Source organism: Marmota marmota, unplaced genomic scaffold, assembly GCF_001458135.2.
Source record: "Marmota marmota marmota unplaced genomic scaffold, marMar, whole genome shotgun sequence".
Taxonomy (NCBI): Eukaryota; Metazoa; Chordata; class Mammalia; order Rodentia; family Sciuridae; genus Marmota; species Marmota marmota.
The window spans coordinates 26,665,002-26,688,804 of record NW_025999842.1 but is presented as its reverse complement, the minus strand read 5'-3'; the positions used below and the strand labels follow the sequence as shown (position 1 = coordinate 26,688,804).

The 23,803-nt window shown below is 38.3% G+C and overlaps 1 protein-coding gene across 4 annotated transcripts in view; it reads left to right on the top strand.

The window, feature by feature from the left end:
• Pdss2 (decaprenyl diphosphate synthase subunit 2) overlaps positions 1-23,803 on the top strand; it is a 274,672-nt gene that overhangs the window by 219,209 nt on the left and 31,660 nt on the right. For 3 of the 4 annotated variants that reach the window (XM_048783835.1, XM_048783661.1, XM_048783786.1), the window contains 2 exons: positions 1,223-1,354; positions 19,602-19,634. In XM_048783835.1, coding sequence (XP_048639792.1) covers positions 1,223-1,354; positions 19,602-19,634 — 165 coding nt within the window. The remainder of the gene's footprint in view (positions 1-1,222; positions 1,355-19,601; positions 19,635-23,803) is intronic. The other variant, XM_048783729.1, reaches the window with a different exon arrangement.

The window sequence follows — 23,803 nt, the reverse complement described above, 5'->3', positions numbered from 1 at the left end:
AGGCGGGACTAGAGATTGAACTTAGAGGCACTCGACCACTGAGCCACATCCCCAGTCCTATTTTGTATTTTATTTAGAGACAGGGTCTCACTGAGTTGCTTAGCACCTCACTTTCACTAAGGCTGGCTTTGAACCTGTGATCCTTCTGCCTCAGCCTCCCAAGCTGTACCACCGTGCCCAGCTGAAAGGGTTCTTGAGAGAACTCTTAAAATTATTAAATAACATATAATATTCCCATTGACAGAATGGGAGAATATTTGTTTGTTTGTTTGTTTTTAAGAAATATTTATTTATTTATTTATTTATTAGGTGTAGATGGACACAACACAATGCCTTTATTTTTATGTAGTGATGAGGATCTAACCGGGCTCCCTCAGGTACGAAGCGAGCACTCTACCGCTGAGCCACAATCCCAGCCTGATATTTGTTATTTTTGATACCATTGCATTATAGCTCCTTATGTAAAATAAATTATGGGAAGTTATAAAATATGCTGAATAAAACTGAAAGCTTCAATTTTAATTGCTGATTCTTTTAAATGGTGTGTGTGTGTGTGTGTGTGTGTGTGTATATACACACACATATAAAATAGCCTAAAACTAGCTATTTATTTCTTTCATATATATGAATGATTTAAAATTTTCATTTAGTATATATTTTTAGGTGTTAAATAGCTCATAAAAGGGAGGGGGAAATATATATATATATATAATAATATATATCTTCCAGATGAGTTTTTTTGCATATTTTATTAAATGTAATTTATTAAGTAATTATATTTATTAAACCTTTATCTAAATCCTTCCTTTTAACTTAATTAAAATAAAGGTTGCTACCAAATAAAAAAGAAATAAGACTGGGTGTAATGATGCACACCTGAAAACCAGCTGCAAGGGAGACTGAGACAAAAAAGGAAAAAAAATGAATGGGACTTAGGATGTAGTTCAATGGTAGAGCATGGACACACCATGCGAAGGCCCTGGGTTTGATCCCCAGCACTACCAAAAAAAAAAAAAAGTATTAATGGAGAAAATTAATTAATTCTAAAGAATTGTAAAGGTTAATGTTAATAATCCAAAATGTTCTTTTGCTTATTAAAGCTTGCTAATGTGCATCTTAAAACTTCATTTTTTACTGCATTACTGGTGCTTTCTGAATATGACTAAAACATACTATTATGTATACATTTTACTGATAGAACTATTTTAACTACTCCTTTTAGATAAATTCTGACCTCCAGCCTTTTATTAAAGAAAAGACCAGTGACTGTGTGACTTTTCATCTAAACTCAGCTCCTGTAGTTTTACATCAGGAGTTTCTTGGAAGAGATTTGTGGATTAAGCAGATCGAAGAGGTAAAGTAATATTTTTCCTATTTTAGGTACTGTTAGTTGATTTTAGAACATAATATCTATTTCATGATGATTTAAGGGTATAGATCAGCCATAAAGGAGCATATTTATTTAACAGACAAAACTCTTTCTTTATAATCTACATTTTTAAAAGGTAAAATATTAGTTAAAAGTTAGAGACTACACTCTTGTGTTCTCTTATCATCTGAGTTCTTCCAGTACTGCAGTACAACACTAGTGCCTGTGGCGAATGCTAATTAACGCAGGGGATATTTTTTTCTAAAGACTTCAGCAATCGGGCTATGGTAATAGCACCACCCTTTAGCTGACAGCAATTTCCCATCTGTGGACTCTAGCACAAGCTGCAGAATTCCAGGAGCTCCGTCTGTCAGCTCATTGGGTTATTTTAAAACAAACTTGGACCCTGAACACTTGTTCTAAGGCATTATCAAAGAAAAAACAGCATGATGAAGTGGGAAGGGTAAAGGCGTTTGAATTAGGTAAATTGCATACATTTTGGGAGGGTCTGGGGATGTCAAACATGAGGAAATTTTTTGGTTTTATTTTAATGCAGAAACTCTGGTGCAGAAGTTCTTGCTTTTTTATCCAAAGTCTCATGGAATTTATTTAACTTCGTGGTTGTGATGGGTTGGATTAATCTGAGGCTCTGACTAGGAAACCAGGCACAGCCTGAGGATGGGGAAAGTGGGGGTAGCTGCCATATTTATAGCAGAGAGCCTACATGAATATCTGCATTCTGAAAGATAACATTTCCCCTCCCTCAGTCGTCTTTCTGCATGGACTCTCAAAATGCTGGCCGCCAGATTAAAATCCCTCATATTTACCAGGTAGAAAATTGGGAGTCATTTCTTAGGAAACTGTCGAATTCTGGAGAAAAGATCTGCAGATAAGTGTGTTTGGGGTCCTCTCAGTAAACATGCATATCCACAAGCTTCCCTATAGCCATCCCCTACCAAGTGACAAGCCTCAGTGTATCCACATGAACAGAATCTCCAGCTGACTCACTTGAAGCAGAAAGGTAACATAGGACCACAGGACATTGAGAAAAGACTCTTCTGTAAGAAAAAGTCAAAAGCAAACTAATGAAAAGGGAACCCAGAGGAAACAAAAAATATGAGGAAAGAAAGACATTTCTAGAAACACTTAATATATGCTTAGCAAGATGTTAAACCCATGAAACAAAAACAGGTAACATATAGAAAAAGACATAGAAAAGGACAACCCAGCCTGGTACATTGGCACACACCTAAATCCCAGCCACTTGGGAGATTGAGGCAGAAGGATTGAAAGTTTGAGGCCAGCCTGGGCAACTTAGCAAGCCCCTGTCTCAAAAAAAAAAAGAATGGGGATGTAGTTCAGAGGTAGAGTGCTCTGGGGTATAATCCCCAGTGCCCAAAAAATAAACATCCTCAAAACAAGAAATCAGAATTTAAAAATATAATTGCAGGGTTTTTTTGCGGGGGGTGGGGGGGGAGAAACGGAGGGTTGGCTACCCGGGAATAAACTCTGGGCACTCAGTCACTAAGCCACATCTCTAGTCCTATTTTGTATTTTATTTAGAGACAGGGTCTCACTGAGTTGCTTAGTGCCTCACTTTCATTGAAGCTGGCTTTGAACTCAAAATCCTTCTACCTCCCCTGCCTAAGTCACTGGGATTTTAGGGGTGCGCTACCACGCCCAGCAAGATTTTTTTTTTAATCAGAAGGAACATGAAAGACACAAATGAGAAAATCTTTCTGAAAAGTGAGCAAAATATGAAAATAAAAAAAACTCTTTCAGGAAATCTTACATGATCTTGCATGTATTAAGAGTCTCAGAGAGGACTGGAGTTGTGGCTTAGTGGCAGAGCGTTTGCCTACCATGAGTGAAGCACTAGATTTGATTCTCAGCACTACATATAAATAAATAAAATAAAGGTCCATTGACAATTAAAAAAATGTTTCAGAGAAAACTGAAAATGGAGGTGAGAAAATTAATCAAATTTTCGGGGCTGGGGTTGTGACTCAGTGGTAGAGTGCTCACCTTGCATGCATGCAGCACTGGATTCGATCCTCAGCACCACATAAAAAAATAAAATAAAGATATTGTGTTCATCTAAAACTAAAAAATAAATTTAAAAAAAGAAAATTAATAAAATTTTGAAAGTACACAGAGCATGATGGAACATGCCTGTAATCCCAGCTACTTGGGAGACTGAGGCCCTGGCAACCTAGCAAGACCCTGTCTACAATTTTAAAAGTGTTGGGGATGTGGCTCAGCAGTAAACTCCCCCCAACCAACCCCCCAGGTTCAATCCTTAGAATCTTAAAAAAACAAGTAACTTTTTTTTGAGGGGGAGGGCAGGGATTGAACTCAAGGGTGCTTAACCACTGAGTCACATCTCCAACCCTTTTTATTGTTTGACATGGGGTCTCACTTGGTTCCTTAAAACCTTGCTAAATTGCTGAGGCTGGCTTTGAAACTTCCATCCTCCTGCTTCAGCCTCCCAAGCCACTGGGATTACAGGCATGCACTACCATACCTGGCTATTAATAAACTTTTAACTTTTTAAAAAAGACATTTTTACAAAGAAACATTCAGAGAACTGAAGGCTGAAGTGCCATAGTTTCCAGATTGAAATGGTGGTAACCTAAATAATGAATTTTAAAAGATTCAGACGGGACTTGGGGTGATAGAGTCTATGCTTAGCATGCATTAAACCCTGGGTTCAATTTCCTAGTGCAAAAAAAAAAAAAAAATGTGAAACACACCAAGTCACATCATTATCAAAGTTTAAAAGAATAGGGATAAAGAATATCTCTAGGAAAAAAAAAAAAAGAAATTTTCTTTCAAAAGAGCAAAGATCAGAATGGTATCTCAGTTGTAACACTGAAACCTTCAAGACAGTGAAATAATATCTTCAAAACTCAATGAGAAAGTTGGGTGCTGTGGTGCACACCTATAATCCCAGTGACTTGGGAGGCTGAGGCAAGAGAAGGATTGCAAGTTTGAAACCAGCCTCAGCAACTTAGCAAGGCCCTATCTCAAAATAAAAAATAAAAAGCGCTGGGACTGTGACTCAGTGGTAAAGTCTCTATGGATTCAATCTCCAATACAAAAAAAAAAAAATCTAAAAAGGAAATTGCAATTTATAATTTTGTGCCAGCCATGTCATCTTCAAGTATGATATGAAGACTTTTTAAACTCATCTATAAGATTCCAAAAAACTTACCTTTCATGCACCTTTGTTTCAGGGAGCTGGTGAGTATTCCATAAAGACAGGGGAGTAACCAAGACAGAGAAAAAGCCAAGGAGTGTAGGAACTATGGGATTATACATATGCATAAGGCCTGGGAATTACCAGGACAATGTAAAAGGAAGAGTTACAAATAATAATAAGGCCAACAATAATAGCATTTACTGTAAGTCAAGCACTGGTCTAATGAATAATCTGAAGTAGAGAGATTAAGTAATTTGCACACAGTCTTACAACCAGCAAGTGGTGAATCCTAGGCAGCCAGCTATAAAATCTGCATTCTTAGGTAATGTGCTGCCCTGTCATTCCAGCAAGTCCTAGGCTGATGGCTATATACCCAGTCTACACTGGGACAAGAGGACAGAGATCTCCTGGAGAAATATCTTAAAGGGAAAAAAAAAAATGGAACTGATAAGTCACCCAATGTGGTTGATCATATTGCAAATCAGGGATGAATTAATTATAAATACATAGAAAATTAAATGTTCAGCCTGGCATGGTGGCAAACGCCTATGATCCCAGCAGCTCGGGAGGCTGAGGCAGGAGGATTGGATTGTGAGTTCAAAGCCAGCAAAACCCTAAGCAACTTAGTGAGACCCTATCTCTAAATAAAAAATAAAAAGGGCTGTGAATGTGGTGCAGTAAATAAGTATCCCTGGGTTCAATCCCTGAAAAAGAAAGAGAGAAAAGAAGAGGAAGAGATGGTGAGGGAGGAGGGGAAGAGGAGGGAAGGAAGGAAAACTAAATAATAACTGTCCCAGTTATTATTGCTAGAACAAAACTTAGCTACCTACAATAACCATTTTATTTTGTTTGTGGATTCTGGGAGTTGTGAATTTGGGCAGAGCACACTGGAATGACTTGGCTCTGCTCCATGATATCTGGGGCCTTAGGTGGAAAAATTCAGGTGCTGGAGGTAACAACAATGCTGGGGACTAAAATCATCTAGAAGCTCTTTCACTCATAAATGGTACCTAAGCTGAGATGCCTAAAAAATTAAACTGCTAACCATCCAGAATGCTCATGCATGACCCTTCTTCCACTTAGCTTGGCTTCCTCACAGCATGGCAGCCTCAGAATAGTGGAATGTTCAGAACTGTAAACATATATTCTACCATGCAAAGCAGAGGCTGCATCTTCCTTATGACCAGCCTCAAAAGTCAGTGCCATTTCCATGATCTCTTATCAAGACATGGATAAGCTTACCCAAAATCAAGTGAGAAATCATAGACCTCACCTCTTTATATAGCAAGAATGTCAAAGAATTTGGAGGTCATGTTTTAAAACAGACATACTGTATATGTATAGAATAAAATGAAATAATTGTATAGAATAAAATGAAATAATTATTAGATGTAGTGAAAAATTAAAAATGTATAAGAAAATGTAATCATAATATTCTATATAGCTAAGATAATAATATTTATAATATCATAAAATATAAAACCTGGATATTTTAAGTAATAAATGAATTTAATTTATAAAATGAAGCAAATGCCTTTTGGAATTGGGAAACATTTCCAATTTTATTCATAAAATTGTTAATCAAAATTGCAAAAGTAGATTCATTGAGCCAAAATGAAAGGGAAATGAAACATTCCAGAGACATCTTGAAAGTTCCAAGGAACACATGCTAGGCTAGAAGTCTTTAGTTAACCCATGATTGCACAACAGGTTACATTCATTTTTGCTTTTTCTCAATAAGTGATTCCTTATATTTGCTTTTCTTGAAGCTTATTGAGTCTTGGCTTTGAATTCAAGAACTTTTCCCAGTCTCGTCCAGTTTTAGCCTGGTGATAATCACCCTGCTCCGTGCATGCCCATGTGGACATTTATGTCTGTAGCCTTCTCACACTGTGTGCCTCAATGTAGATGACATAGTTTTTCCTGTACATATGGACTAGCTTGTCAATTTGTTGACCTTTGTAGTGTCCTCAAACCACCCAGACCTTGTCGTCCTTACAGATGGGCAGGAATGGACACTGTACTTTTGCCACAGCTCCTTAGGGAGAAGGGAAAACATGCTCTTGCTGCACAAGTGCAAAGGGACATTGAAGTGCCTTTTGTGGTTTTTGCTGCAGTCCAAGGTCATGAAGAGGTTGAACTTCATGGTGACTATCTGGCGCCAGTTGGGCTCCTAAATACTGAATATTGATTTAACCAATATTAAACCAATTGAATCCAACCAGTTGAGTGGAAGGAAGATAGAAAAAGAGTGTTTGGTCATGTAAGAGATCTAAATATTCCATTTGTGTAGAATCAATAGATGTTGAAATTTTTAAAATTAAAAAGACAATATTTGAAGATAAATAGCAGAACAACTAGCTGAAGTAAAGGATATGGATAGACAGAAGGGATCTAGAGACTACTATGTTATTTTCTTAGAAGTCTTGTCCTGCTTGACTTTTTTAGTATCCTTTTTGGGATTTGTTTTGTTTTTGTTTTTATGGTGCTGAGGATCAGACCCAGTCACACATGCAAGGCAAGCAAGCACTCTCCCACTGAATTAAGCCCCCATACCTATCCCATTTGTTTTCATTTTAAAACTTTGAAATTAAAAATATAATGTAATTACACTTCCAGGAGTCAATCCTAAGAAAAATCTCAAATATGTAAGCAAAGACTTGCATATTTAAAAATCTACTAAAATGTTAATTATGAAAGGCAGAAAATGAAAAGTGACCCATTTAAAAGTGTAAAAAAGGTTAAGTGAAGTATGGTACAATGAAATATAATACCACTATTGAATATTATATTATTGGAGAGTATTTGTGTGTTTTTTGACAGCTGAACTGAAAGTATATATACAGATGGTGCTACTAACTCTAATTGGGTTGCATTAGAATACGTTGCAGATTTACATTTTGGTAAAAAAGATCCAGCTGAATGTGTTAAATGACAGCTAGCAGCTCTCCCTTGGATATTCACTTATGTAAGTGTGCACATAGGGATAACATAGATACAAATTTTAAAGCAAAGATACATGTTTAACTGCTGTGTTTCTTTGCAAACTTACGAAGTTGTAAATATAGACAAGAGCAGTCCACAATTTCCTCAGCAGCTGGTGAAACATCCCAAAAATTATTATCTGCATCTGCATTTTAGATTCAAATGGATATCCATTAAGAAGCCCGTATCTTGGCCAGTAACTCAATAACTCAAATAAATCAAATACACCTAGTGTGGAGGTCAGAAAACCCTGAGATGTTTTGTACAAAATGATGTCCCACCCTTCAAGCTAGATCCTGTAGTCATTTCTAAATCCTCAATCCTTCAGGAAAGACTGGTAGTTTATTGCCACCCCCAGGCCTGCTTTGGTTTGCACCAATGACTTCAGGCCCTTCTCCTTATATCTATCTACTGATAAAGAGAAAATGGATTCATCAAAGCAAATAAGTAGTAAATTAGTTTCTGTCAGGGCAACATTCTTCAGATAAAAGACTCTTCCCTATGCCTCTCCCACCCATCCCCAAACCTCCCCAACCATCCCACATTGAACCCAAGGCCTTTTCTTTTAATTTATTTTTTATTAGTTCCAATCAGTTATACATGACAGTAGAAAGCTGTCGATTCATCATACACAAATGGAGCACAACTTTTCATTTCTCTGGTTGTACACATGTAGAGTCACACCACATGTGCAGTCATACATATACCACCTTCTATACCCCCATGCACCTTCCTCTCCCCTCCCTCCCCTTGGCCCAATCAAAATTCCTCCATTCTTCCCACCCCCCACCCCCCATTAGGGATCAGCATCCACTTATCAGAACATCGGCCTTTGATTTTTGGGGATTGACTTATTTCACTTAGCATGATATTCTCCAACTCTATTCATTTACCTGCAAATGCCATAATTTTATTCTCTTTTAATGCTGAGTAATATTCCATTGTATATATACACCACAGTTTCTTTATCCACTCATTTATTGAAGGGCATCTAGGTTGGTTCCACATTTTAGCTATTATGAATTGTGCAGCTGTAAACATTGAAGTGGCTGCGTCACTGTAGTATGCTGTTTTTAAGTCCTTTGTGTATAGACCAAGGAGTAGTATAGCTGAATCAAATGGTGGTTCCATTCCAAGTTTCCTAAGGAATGACCATACTGCTTTCCAGATTGGTTGCACCAATTTGCAGTCCCACCAGCAATGGATGAGTGTGCCTTTCCCCCTACATCCTTGCCTAAAAGGCCTTTTTAATTTTTATTTTGAGACACAGTATCATTGAATTTCCCAGGCTATCCTTAAACTTGCAATCCTCCTGCCTTGGGCTTCCTAGTAGCTGGGATCAGAGGTGTGTACCACTGTGCCTGGCTAAATTGAAGACTACTTGAGTTTATCTTCTACATTGAAATATATATGTTTTGTAAAGCTCTGTATGATAATGATCTTGTTCTATGAATGCCTTGGAGACAGAGATAGGGAATACAATTTGCAAAGCATCTGACACATTCCATTCTAAGTCTCAAGGTTACTTCTAGTACCCTTTCCAATTTTTGCATGTTATTTACCTTTCTGTTTATTTTTGTGACCCTTTCCTCTCCCAGTTTTAAATTTGATTGTAAGATCCTGAGAGATAATGGCAAATTTACCTTTGAATTACCTTTAGTGCCTGGCACAGTGGCTTACTTGAACTAATAACCCAATTAATATTTATCCAGAAGAGTGTGCATGGACCAGGCATGGTGGCCTATGACTTTCGTTCCAGTGATTTGGGAGGCTGAGGCAGGACCTCAAGTTCAAGGTTAGCCCCAGCAACACAGTAAGACCCTGTTTCAAAATTTAAAAAATTAAAAAGGCCAAGAAAGTAGCTGAGTGGTAAAGCACCCCAGGATTAAATCCTCAGTACCAAAAAAAAGTGTGTATTACTGACCTTCACTGGGTGAAGCTATTTGGTAGCAGATCTGTTTTGTCAAATTAAAAAACTCAAGTTAATTATAGTAGAAGTGGCTCATAGAGAACAAGGATTTGGAAGACTTGGATTCTAGTTTGGGCTCTGCCAACTTATGTGTAACCCTAATCACATTTTCTCATATACTTTTTATTATTTTCTGTAAAATGATGGCATTAAACTAGGTCATTTCTAAAGTCCCTTTCAGCTCTAAGATAAACTTAAGAAATTGATCTTTTAGACAGGAGTAATTAGAATAATTAGAAAATTATTCATCTCTATTAGAAACTGATACAAGTTTTGACACTGAGAAATAGGAAAACCTTGATAGAAATCACTTATGATTTCTTACTATCAGAATGTAAAATTACTTCCTGCTCTGCCCAGACAGGTTTCTGTGTGTCCTGTCTACTCTTTTGATTTCCTGCTTGGAGACAGTGAGAATTATTGATTAGACAAGGAAGCAAGGAGATCACATTCTCTTAGTACCCGTTCAACATCATTGTGAAGCTAGGAGGAAGAACACCTCTGGGATTTTTCCTTTCAGGCCCAGCCACCTCTTCTCCATCTCTCAAAACACCTCCCCACAAACATTTTAAGATTAGATCACCCTTTTATCACAATCTTAGGCCATGGGCACATGCACACACATGTACCCTTCACAAGAGGCAGTTAAGAACACAAGGCTGGACCCCCAAACAGCTGAAAAATATTTGTTGAGCATTGTCTCTATACTAAATTCAACAAATCCCTCCTTATCTTAATTTTAAATTTAAACTTGTAGTTGCTGAAAAATAATGATCAGGTAAAAATACTGTTAGTGAATGGGTGATTCACCCTGGGGAGGTAAAGTCATTACTCCGTTTTCATTTTGATTCCTAATAAAAGAAAGTAGAATCCTTCAGAGAACCACCAAGCTCTGTCTCTCACAGGGAGTCCAGGGGCTATTGTAGGTCAGCAAGCTTTATTTTTAATGATCCTTCTGGTTTTCTGCTGCCATTATAAGTCACCTGAAGAAATAAGAATTACTATTATATTTTCTTGGCTATTCTTGAAAGTACTGAAATGTCACTTAGGCTTGTGACATTCTGACACTGTCATAACCAGCTATAAAACACCTTAAGTATATTACATATTACCATTGCTATGCTATTTCTCACTTGTCCCTATATATCCTGCTATTGCTCCTTATTCAAAACGTAAAACAAAGACAAAGCTCGTGTGCACAACAATAACACATGGAGATTCTTAAACAAAAAAGAACATACACATTCAGAAAGTCCACATTAATACCACAAGTGGTGTTCATCTAGTTACCTAAGGCATTTTGATTCATTTCAAAAGGAATAAATATTTCATTCTCCTCTACGATAGAAGGTGTACATCTCAGGCACTTAAAAGAACCATATGTATACTGGGTATGGTGGTGCATACCTGTAATCCCAGTAGCTCGAGAGGCTGAGACAGGAGGATCACAAGTTCAAAGCCAACCTCAGCAATGGCGAGGTACTAAGAAACTCAGTGAGACTCTGTCTCTAAATAAAATACAAAATAGGGCAAAGTGCCCCTGAGTTCAATCCCCAGTACCAAAAAAAAAAAGAACCATATGTCTAATCACAGACTATGAAATAACTCTAGGTATGTCCTAAATTAAAAATATTTCTTAGTGTTTTTTGATAAATAAAGTGCTTGACTACAGAAGATACAGCAATAAATTGGAGCTGGGATGCAGTCCATGAGTCGAGTGTTTGCCTAGCATGTGCATAGTGCTGGGTTTAATCTCCAAAGAAAAAAAGAAAGAAAAAGAAGAAGCATGGCATAGTGGCACACACCTGTAATTTGAGCATCTCGGGAGGCTGAGGCAAGAGGATCACAAGTCATGGCCAGCCTTAGCAATTCAGTGAGAACCTTCTCAAAAAATAAAAGGAGCCAAGGATGTAGCTTGGTGGTAGAGCACCCCTGGATCTAATCCCCAGTACTGCCAAAACAAAAAGAAGAAAGCAGCAGTAAACTGCCTGAAGTTCATCCATGGTGTAATCTGTGGGTTAGGGATAAGAATAATACATGAATACTAGAAGTTATGCCATTTGGGGAGCTCAGAAGATAACAAATTTGCAAACAGTGGGGAAAATCAGGAAAGGGTTTGTGAAGTAGACAACATATGAAGGTCATGTAGGAGGAAACTGAAAGCTTAGGCAAAGGAAGACATGAAAAGGTAATTTGCTGGACAGGCATTTAGTATTTTCAAAGAAAAGCAAGTTTTATGATTTGAGTGGGAGCAGTGCAAGGGACACATGAAGAATTACTCAGAAATAACAGGTATTCACAATAGCCAAAATGCAGAAACAGCCTAATTGTTCATCAACTGATGCGTGGATAAACAAATGTGGTGTATGTATATAGTGGAATAGTGCGATATCAGTGCCTGCTTCAGCCTGGGTAAACCTTGAAAACATTATGCTAAACAAAAAATCAGACACAAAGTGTTACATTTTATATGACTGAATGTATGTTAAATGTCCAGAATAGGTAAATCCATAAAGACAAAAATTATATTAGTGGCTGCCAGGGGCTGAGGGATGGGGGAAATGGGGAGTGAACATTTAATGGGTATAGATAGCCTTTTGAGGTGATAAAAAAATGTTCAGAACTTGATAATGGGGAAGTCTGTACAGTATTGGGAATGTATTAAATGTCACTGAATGTTGCCTTTAAACTAGTTAAAATGATCTTGGCACGGTGGTGCATGCCTATAGTCCCAGCAGATCAGAAGACTGAGAAGGATCACAAATTTGAGGACAGGCTCAGCAACTTAGCAAGATTATGTCTCAAAGAAAATTTATATATATATATATATATATATATATGTTGTGGATGGACAGAATACCTTTATTTAACTTATTTCTTTATTTTGATGTGGTGCTAAGGATCAAACCCAGTGCCTCATAGTTGTGAGAGGCATGGGCTCTGCCACTGAGCCACAATCCCAGCCCTCAAAGAAAAATTTTTAAAGGGGAAGGGATTTAACTCAGAGACATTGGGTTCAATCCCTAGTACCACTGCTGGGGGAGGGGGGGAGCTAAAATGATAACTTTTAATGTTATGTGAATTTTACCTGAATTATAAAAGAAAAAAGATTCTGGGATGTTTGCCTATGGAAAATGAACTTGATTCCAAAATCATGAATCAAGCAAGGTGGGGCTACTGGGAATGACTGTCTGGGTACAGGTAACATGTCAACCCTGACCCAGAGATGACAATTTTTGCTGGCATCAGAGGCCACCTCTTCAGAGGCTGTGGCACTCAGGTGGCCAGAAATGGTAGAGTTGGTCATGCTGGCGAGGGTGTGCACATTCGGCCCTGGGATAGGCAATTTTCCCAGCTGACCAGATCCCTGGAGATCCAGATCCAACCTTGTGGTTCTAGATTTTTCTGGTACTTTTACCTTGACTCACTGGGTCACTTTACATATTCAGATATCTCTCAGTGGACAGATTAGTTATCCATCCTGATGATGAAGACTGAAAGTGTAGACTCAACTCTTTACAAGTAGGAACCAAGTGAGAATTTCAAGAATTATAGACTCAATATTGTACATTAAAGTTATAAATGAAAGTGGTTTGGCCAAGGAAAAAAAAAGTCATGAAGCAGATGTTGAAAGTGTTTATGTCTAAACTGTGTTTGAGGGAGCTCAATTTGGCTACCTTATGGGAGAAAAGGAACAGGGAGATTCACTAGAGACAAGAAGATCAGTTAAGATGCTTTGGGAAACCTGTTAAAAACAGGAGGAAATGTCCCAAAGGGTTGCTCCTAAGAGTTGGAAGGTATGGAAGTTCAGTATAAAATTCTTTTCAGAGAGAAAATATATAGGACAGGAAAAACTGATATACAAGATGGAAGATATGAACTGGGAATGGGATAGTCAGAGACCAAAACCAAAACTTTGAAGTTGAATAAAAGAAGAAAAATGCCATTAATAAGAAAAGAAAAATAAAATGCCAAAACTGGTTTAAGTTAGGTTTTCAACATGGTGTAAGTGTACCATCTGTTGACAGCCATTGCCTTGGGACCTTACTACTGGAAGAAACTACTCTGTTCTGCTACCAAACTGATTTCCTTGCTTATGGCCTTTCTGAGATCTGGGTAGATTTTTTTTCTTTTTTCTTACTCAAGCTTTGCAATCTTAAATTTCATGTTTCTTCCAGATTCCAAGAAGGTATAGCAAGAAAAACAGGTTGCAGGGGCTGGGGATATAGCTCAGTTGGTAGAGTGCTTGCCTCGCTTGCACAAGACCCTGGGTGGTTCAGTCCCCAGCACCACAAAAAAAAAAAAAAAAAAAACAGGTTGCAAAGAAATAAGAAAACCTCTGAGCTCACAATGGTGAGCATGTAGAGTGGGAAGGCCATAGTTCTGAATGGTGTTAACGTCCTTGCAGATGCTCTGTGTTCTATTCTTAGTAGACAAAAATGATTAAGATAGCAAAGAGAAGCCCTGGCTTGTACCTTTATGTTCTGGTACCTTTCCAGTTTTTGTCACTGGGAGCCTAACAACAGAAGGCTTGCTCCTACCAATCCAAAACTCAGTGGTTTTTGCTCTAACTTCAAAGTTAGTAGACTGCTGATTGGTTACCATTTTTTGATCTGCATACACTATACCCAAATTATTCTGCAAAGAGGGTAAAGGTATCCTTCCTCCCATTCTGTGTGCCCCCAACACCTCCTTTTTTACATATAAACTCAACTCTCCCTCTAAATACCAGTGGAAATAACCAGAGATGTATTTTCAGGAAGACCTGTTTTCTTTTAAAGGAGTCAACATTTCTGCCAGTGTCAAAGCAAAAGACCTTTAAAACATGATTGTTTTGCAGCCATCAATGTAATCTTTTTTTTTTTTCTTTTCACATAAAATAATCAGTTAAAATAATTGGATGAATGCTTAGTAGGGAACTGGACACTCACATAGACTCAAAGCACCCAACAGATTACTTAGTAAATATATAGGGAAGCAACAAATGAACTTAGTTTCAGTAGTAATGGGACAGGCTGATACTTAGTGATTCCTGCTGTAATCAAAAGAGAAGTATACAGTATCACCTGTGTAGTTGTCTTGCCAAAAATATTTAACCTGAATCTCATCAGGAAAAAAAAAAGACAACTGACCTGGACTCCTTCTAAAAATGTCAGCATTATGAAAGACAAAAAGGTAATGGTATGAGGGCTATTCTAGAATAGAAAGGGTTAAAAAGATGATATCCAGAGGCAATGTATGATTTTTAATTCAGTCTTCATTTGGGATCAGAACAGTTCCACAGGACACTATTGGTTCAATTTATTTATTTTTTTAATATTTTTGTTGTTGTTGTTGTTGTAGATGGACACAATACCTTTATTTTATTTGTTTATTTTTATGTGGTGCCGGAGATGGAACACAGTGCCTCATGCTAGGCAAGTACTCTACCACTGAGCCACAACCCTAACCCCTATTGGTTCAATTTAGAAATGTGAATATGAATTGCATTTCAAATAATATTATGATAAAGGGCAAACTTGTCAGATGTGAGAATGGGCTTGTTGACATCATTATGTAGGAGCATATCTTGTTCTCATAGAGTATTTAGGGATGATCATGATGATGTCTTCAATTTACTCTTATTTTTTTTTTTTTAAATAACTTTTTAGTTTTCGGCGGACACAACATCTTTATTTGTATGTGGTGCCGAGGATCGAACCCGGGCTGCACGCATGCCAGGCGAGCGCGCTACCGCTTGAGCCACATCCCCAGCCCTTCAATTTACTCTTAAATAACAAATTGTCCTATCTAAAGAGAGATGGATGATAAAATGTTAGCAACCAGTAAACCTAGGTGGAGGGCAAATGGGTGTTCATTTTATTCTTTTAACTAAAAAGTTGGGGGAAGGGAAGTAGTTTGCCTTGGAGGTTTAAAAAGAAAATCCTTAAAAGTGACTTAATCCAAAATTTAGCTGGTAACATTTGGGAAGAATAACCTAATAAGTAGAAATGATCAGCCTCTAGCAATTTCCAGACTCCCGGCTGTTCGAATATTAGTTTTCTGCATTTAGAAAAAGGTGTCCCCATATCCAACTTTCAAGTCCAGATAATAGTAGTTGGAAATTGGAAACAGTTCATTTATGTCATCCAATCCTTCTTTGTTACCTGACTTATAAAAAAGCATTTGTTTCTTAAAGTAAAAGACCACATTGTACATCCATTACTTACCAACAGGGAATCTGTCTGCTTTTGGTCTGCAGAGCCCGGCATATAAACCTTTGGAATTAATCCCTTTGTGTATCCTCTCAATCAGAGTGCTGGCCCTTTTTTGCTTTTGTAGGGAACATTGTTTTACAGCGCTCGCCATGGCTGTCTGAAGAGGCCTCCAGTGTCATAGCACTGGCATGCTCCCTTGTCTCTTCGCACATTTTTTTAAAGATAAAACAAGGTTCAAACCACACATTCTCTGTGAACTGCTAAAGACTGGGAAAATTTACTTTCTTTTCTCATGACCTGGATTGACGAGAAGCACACCTACAGGAGGCAAAGAGACGAGTGAATCCCTTTTAAAGACCTTCGTAATGAAGCCCTCGGGGAATTACCGTGTACGGTAGAATTTACAGTGGTTTCTGGAGACGAACTGTGTAGCAGGAAGAGGTACAGGGCTGCTGCTGTTGGAATACAGTCTGCATTTATTTTATATCAGCCTATTTTGGGTCCCAGTAAGAAAGTTATTTTAATACTAGCTTGCTCTGCTAGAAATATACATGATAAGTGGCAGATGTCAGAAAGGGGGTGGGGGAGTTACAGTACTGCATTCTCCTTGACACTTAAGGAGTTTATATAGTTGTTCTCTTTTAGCCTTTGAAGTCAACACTGATGCATATAGAAATGTAAGTTGGAAAGGACATTAGATAGTGACCAGACCAATGATCCTCAAACAAGTCAGAATCCCATGGATAGGAGTTTGGGAATCTGCATTTTTCACAAACTGCCCAGGTGATTCCAAGACAGCTAGTCCAGTGTGGAGAGAGCCCAGCACTTGGGAACTTCTGGTCTGATCTGGAACTCTTACTTTATAAACAAAGAAATGCAGACCCGTTTAAAAAAAAAAAAAAATTTAAAGGGCTGGGGATATAGCTCTGTTGATAGAGTGCTTGCCTCATGTGTACAAGGCCCTGGGTTCAATTCCCAGCACCACACACACACCAAAAAAAAATTAATCCAATTAAGGCCTAGAAAATGTATCTTCTGGCCCCTACCATGTTCCTCTTCCATGGAGGTCACAGTGCCTCTTGGAGTGGTCACAATTAAGATCTTAGGCACTTACTTTTCTCAGAAGACAAGGCCTTACTGCCTGAGGCTTGGAGGGGTACATCCTGAAGTCCTCCTGGAGGTTTCCTGACTTCCATTCTAGGCCCTTCTTATTGCATCTCGAGGCTGTCCCAGAGCAAGCACTGAATTATGCTAAAGTTGCTAAATTGTTCTTCTCTGTCTTGTCCTTTCATTGTTCACTTTTCATAGAATATTCAAAGTGATTTTCTATAGTTGGAAGCTTAGAAAATATTCTTTATTCAATATGGGCAAAGTTATTTGTAAGGTATTGGCTAACGGCTCCACATTAGCTGTATCATCCCTTTAAACCATAATGTCTAGTTTTCCTATGAGTAGTGTGAGTGAAATGAATTTTGCTTCATAAGTTTCTTGAATAGACAGTTACATAAGTGAAACATATGAAGAAAAGACATTCATCTAGGCATTCAGTCATTCAGATACTGATCTCAACATGAGATAGTGTGAATGAGACAAAAAATTTTCCTGCTTTCATGAAGCTTAAGTTCTAGAGAAAGATTTCTTTGAAGCCTATCTAAAATATAAAATAATGCAAATAATTAAAATAATATTATGCAACACTCTAGAATATAAGCTCCATGAGAACAGGGATTTCTTCTCTTCTGTTTTTGACTATATCTCTAGAGCCTCAGTAGTGCCTGACTTAAAGACCAAGCATGTTGCAGAAGTGCTGTTGCTGAATTTTGGTCACAAGCCATCCATGGATTATTCATAGGATCAAGGCTAGTACATGTTTGCACAATATCAAAGTGAGTGACTAGGTCCTAAGCAGGGCCTACAGATATGTTCTGGGCTACTCCTGGCTTCAGAAGTTACCATGGTGAGGGAGGAGATTTTCAGTATAGGCAAAATAACTTCATTCTGGGAAACGATGCCCATATACAAATAGACAAATAGAAACTATCTGAGCAGAAAAGAATAACCTGGTTTTAAATTTTTAGTAAGAATGGATTCCTTCCTATGTTGTAATGCATCTCAGTACTAAGTTCAGACTCTTTTCAGTCCACTAGAAACCCTATATCCCTAAAAATCTTTAAAGAGCAGACTGATGACTCTGAACCCTTTTGTAAATAATACATTGATTTTGAGACTTTCTGTCTCATTGAAATGTTCAAATCAAAATTTCAGAGAGTTTGGTGATGGTGCCAATAGCTGTGGGTGAGCAGTGGCTAACTGCAATTTCTTATTCTGAAAGAAGAAAAACAATGTAGGCATCTGTGGATAAATTTTCAAAAGGTTATAAAGAAGCAAGAAATATCAGACAATGTAATAAACATTTCCTTTTCTGTCAAGGGATATTCTGCCTAGTTTAATTACTGGGATAATGTAATTTTGGACTCAGGAACAAAGTGGTTCTAATATCTAACCTGTTCATAAAGGTGAAGTGCTCTTGTTCTGTGTAGAGGTGACAGAAGTTTTATTCTGAAGTCTGCAAAACACAATTTGACCTGCCAGCAAAGGTTAATACATTGTTGTCTCTATTAAGATTTGAAATATTACACATTTGTATGTATTGTTCAATAACAACTAGAAATATTCTTAAGTCAAATTTGACCTCCCACAGAATATCTCTTTCACCTCCTTCCTCACCCTACCCCCATGCCTCTGGGGCTGGCAGTCAGACCCAAGCCTTCATGCACTAAAACTAAATGCTAAGCACTAAACTACACCCCCAGCCAATACCTCCTCTTTTCTTTCCTATCCTCATCCCTAGTATGAGTGGGTGGATTGGTGGGGATCTTTCAACCCACAGCAATGTAAGAAAAATTACACCAAAACATGTGAGAAACAATTGACCCCACAGATTACTTACAAATTGAATAGGACTCGGACATCTGTCTACGGAGTGATCTGATAGTTGTGTTAACCAAATGGTCAAATTAATAGCAGTACCAAGAGTGGGTCCACCTGACATTTTCTGCCATCTGAACTGATGAAGTATGTAATATTCCACAAAGTGTTCTTGCCACAAATGTTTAACCTAGATCTGAGCAAGCTTCCCCAGAACCAACTATTCAGTTTACAAGCAAAACAGGGAAGTTGAATAACACAACAAAGATAAAATAAGACAAATTTTAAGAGAAATTTTAAATACAGTTATCCTGGTATCCTCAAAAAATCATGAAAAGAAGTTAATGGCTTTTATTTTCATTTCATGAAAAGGGGTGGGGGGGCACTAGTCCAATTTAAAAGGCCAAAGGAGACATATAAAACAGATCTAATGGGTCAATCTTGATTTATTCTGTTTTGTGGGGAGAAAAGATACGAAAGATATTCCTGGAACCATTAGGGAATTTGAATATGGATTACATGTTAGATGATATGACCATTTTTTAGTTTTTGAGTCAGATAGTGGTCATGTGATTATGTATGAGCTGTCCTATGCATACAAGATATGTGCTGTAGCGTGTAGGGGTAAAGAGTTATGGTGTCTGCACCTGTCAAATCCTAATGGAGTCCTTATGTGCTCCTTGAACTGTTCTTTCAACTTTGCTTTATGTTTGAAATGTATGTGTATATGTATATATGTATAATATATATCATATATATTTAGAACATAATATGATATACACATATTAGGGAGAGATCACTCAATATGTGTGTGTATATGATCAACGTATGTATACACTGAATTGAGGAGGTGGAGAAAGGAGAAAGAGTTGACTTTTATTCTTTGATAAACAAAAGTTATAAAACACTAAATAATTTTTAAAGAACTAACAAATTAATTTTCTATTTTAGGCTCAAGAAAAAGGAAGATTAAACTATGCTAAGGTAGGTAGATTTTTATACATGCTATATAGTTTTATACATTTCTATTTGGTGTTTGGTGTTTGTTTACATTTGAAAGATAAAAAGAGGCTCATTACATTTCAAGCTGAGGAACATTTCCTATTAAGTAATAGTCATTAGTAAGTAGCATTAGATTTACTTAACAATAATTGTATCTCTGAGTGAGTGCCTGTTATATTCCAGGCACTGTATTAGGTATTGAGAATTCAACAGTGAACCAAATAAAATCTTCCCCTTCAGGACATTTACAATCTAGAGGGGGGAAATGGATAACTAAATAAACAACTAAATAGATGATCATGATGTCAGGTAGTAGTAATTTCTATACAGAAAAATAAACAGTAAGATCACTAATTATTGTTAGGAAGAAAACCATGGCCTATGATGAAAGACAACTTTTGGTGCCATCAAGAATCCCCAATAGGCCTGGGGATGTGGCTCAAGCGGTAGCGCGCTCGCCTGGCATGCGTGCGGCCCAGGTTCAATCCTCAGCACCACATACAAACAAAGATGTTGTGTCTGCCGATAACTAAAAAATAAATATTAAAAAAATTCTCTCTCTCTCTCCCTCTCTCACTCTCTCTTTAAAAAAAAAAAAAAAAAAAAAGAATCCCCAATATCCATTTTGTTGCTATAAACAAAATGCCTACAGTGGGTAGATTATAGGTGATAAAAGTTTTATTTGCATATAATTCTGGAGGCTGGGAATTCCAAGAGCATGGTGTTGGCATCTGGTGAGGACTTTTTGCCCCATCATAACATGGTAGAGGTCATCACAGGTTAAGATAGAGCGAGTATGCTCTCAGGTCTCTCTTCTAATGCCATCATGGGGGTCCCATACTCATGACCTCATCTAATTCTAATTACCTCCTAAAGATTCTACTTCCAAATATCATTAACATATGAACTGGAGAATTAAGTTTCTAACACAGGGACTTTTGGGGAACACATTCAAACCACAGCATTTGGGAAGTGCTATACAAGACAGACTCAAACCCTAACAGGCACAAGTTCTCCCATCACCTGTAGAGCTTGTGAAGACACACACCTAGGTACCACTGAATCATACTTTTACCAAGAATAAAATCCCTGATGGGGTCAGGTGCAGTGGCCCACTCCTGTTATCCCATCTTCCCAGGAGGCTGAGGCAGGAGGATAGCAAGTTCTAGGCTAGCCTGGGCAGTTTGGACTCTGTCTTAAAATAAAATTTTAGAAAGGGCTGTAGGCCAGGCATAGTGATACAAGTTAGTTATCCCAGCTACTCAGGAGGCAGAGGCAGGAGGATCATAATTTTGAGGCCAACATGGGGCAATTTAGCAAGACCCTGTCTCAAAATAAAAAGAGGATGTACCTCAGTGGTAGAGCGCCTAGTGTGTACAAATCACTAGGTTCAATCTCTGATAACCCTCCCCCCCCCCCAATAAAAAGAAAAGGTCCTGGTGAGAACAGAGTGGGACAGAGCAAGCTGGAGTGATTTCTCCCCAGAAAATTCTGACCCAGAACCCTAGCCAAAAGCTGCTGTAGGGGTTCAGATGTCAGTGTGCCAGTGCAGGCCCATGAACACACTTGGGTCACAAATAGAACATTTAGTCAATGTTAGGCATACATTTGTCTGCATGGCGAAAGGAACATTCTAGCTATCTGATTTATACAACAATCAGGAATATCCAGAAGGTGAGCACACCTGCACTCCAAAGACAGGAACAAAGAAATATGACCCAGAAAAGCTTTGCTTGCCATGGAACCACCAGAATCCACATAAACCTATCCAGGGTTGACCTGGAACCTTCCACTGATAATTCCAGAGGTGCATATCCATGGTTCTGTGCCTTTTACTCTCCTTTCCTCACTGCAAAGGCATCTCTCCTTTTATCGGCCGCATAAACTTTTTTTTTTTTTTAAATTCAGGGGAACTTAACCACTGAGCCACATCCCCAACCCTTTTTGTTTTTTATTTTGAGATAAGGTCTCACTAAATTGCTTAGGGCCTCCCTAAATTGTTGAGGCTGACTTTGAATTTGCAATCCTCCTGCCTCAGCCTCCCGAGCCACTGGGATTACAGGCATGAGCCACTGTGCCCAGCTGCCTCATAAACTTTTGCCTCCTTTAAGAAAAACTAGAGGGATTGAGGATGTAACTCAGTGGTAGATTGCTTACCTAACATATGCAGGACCCTGCCTGGGTTCAATTCCTAGTACCAAAAAGAGAGAGAGAACAAACACAAACTCCACACCAACAGTCTCTCCCACTAGTAATACCCCACACTGGAATAATACACTGTTTCTATCCATTGGCCTACACCAACACATCATTCTCACCCACAGTCTATAGTTTATACCTGCTCTATCCTTGGTGTTGTACCTCTGGTCCTTTTTATTTATTCTCTCTCCTGTTGTTGACTGTCATCCCACCAGTCAACCATGTGAGAAATTGCTCCTACCTCCTCATTCCTGAATTCCATGACCATGTATGTTCTTTATTTTCTTGAATCTGATCTTTCTTCTTTTAGGGTGGGATGGGGTAGGGAAATGGGATTTAGACCCAGGGGCACTTTACTACTGAGCTACATCCCCAGTTGTGGTTGTTTTTTGTTTTGTTTTTGTTTGAGGGTTTATATTGTTGTTGTTGTTATTGTTTGTTTGTTTTGTTAATATCTGAGTAAGTTTTGTTGAGTCTGGTCTCAAACTTGTAATCCTCCCACCTCAGTATCCCAGATTGTGGAGATTATAGGCATGCCCCATCATGGCCAGCCCAGTCTTTCTTTTTGATCTCTCCTTCATTGCTCATGTCTAGTCTTTGCATCTGAATCACTGAAAAACCTACTGCCTGATCTCAGTGCCTTTCTTTTGTCCCTACAGATTTATTATCAGACAGAATATTTATCTAAACTACAAGTCTAACAGTTTTGTTCTCCAGCTTAAATACCTCTGCACTGGCTCCATGTTGCCTATATGGCATTCAGCTTGCTAGATTTACATAGACAGGGCTGTGGTAGCCTAACCCTACAGGGACTTTCCAGCTTTATCTCCCATTCTGCTCCAGCAAGACCAAATTACATAATACAGACTATTTCTGTTCTCTGTGCCTTTACTCATGTTGTCCACTATGCTTGGAAGGCTCTTCCCTTTTTATCTGGTCCCCTCTGCTCACCTATAATGGTTAATTTAGAGTCATCTTCTCTAAGGAGGTCTCTCTATTTCCCAGGCTACATTAGGTGTTTCCTGACTTCATTAATACACTGTGCGTCTCTGACATTACACTTTCTCTGTATTACTATAATGATCCATTTATGAAGCAGACCATGGACTGTGAGCTCTTCAAGGATAGGGACAATGTTCTTCTGGCCTATGTAAACCTGGTATACAGTACTTAGCATTTAGTAAGTGGTGAATAAGTGACTGAGGAGAGGGCTTGAATCAGAAAATTAAAAAATGAAGAAAGTTGGGAAGAAGTAAACTGCAGGAGAAAATCTGGCGTAGGGCTTTATAGCTCAATGCAGAGAGGAAAGGAAAGCTTTTGACACACATTGCAGGTATCAGCAAGGTTAAGAAGATTACTTAGGAAGGTTGTAATAAACTAGTTTGCAGATAAACCCTAGGATTTTACTGTGGTAGTGAAAGGAAACGAATATGCGAATAAAAGGGTTGTTATAGTTAAAGCTTGGTCCCAGGGTTTCATGAACTGACTTCCAGACCACTCACGTATAATCGAATCAAGCCTTTATTGAAGCACACCAGTGGTGGCTGACCAGAACATAAAGCTGTTCCCCTGATCAGCCCCGAACAATTGCAAGGGCACTCCTTATAAGCCTGAAAACCGCAAAAGGGATGTTCAGGGGGTCTAGCCAATGCAAGCAAGCCAGGTTACAGAAGCGGGACAATGCAGTCAAGTGGAGGGAAGCCTAACCAATCACAGTTAGCCCAGTCACCCCAGTTACAGAAACAGAGCCCCATTACCCTAGTTACAGAAACAATACCCCATTAGGTAGCTCCGTGTTCTTAAAGGTTTCTATAGCAAAAGGAAAAGAACATCTTGCTCCAGTCATGACTCTTCTACTTGGCATGGTTGTTTTACAGGATGAAGTCATAAAACAAAATGGAGTCACATTTGCTCCTACTATCACATTCCCCACTGGTTTTAGTAGGTTTGAT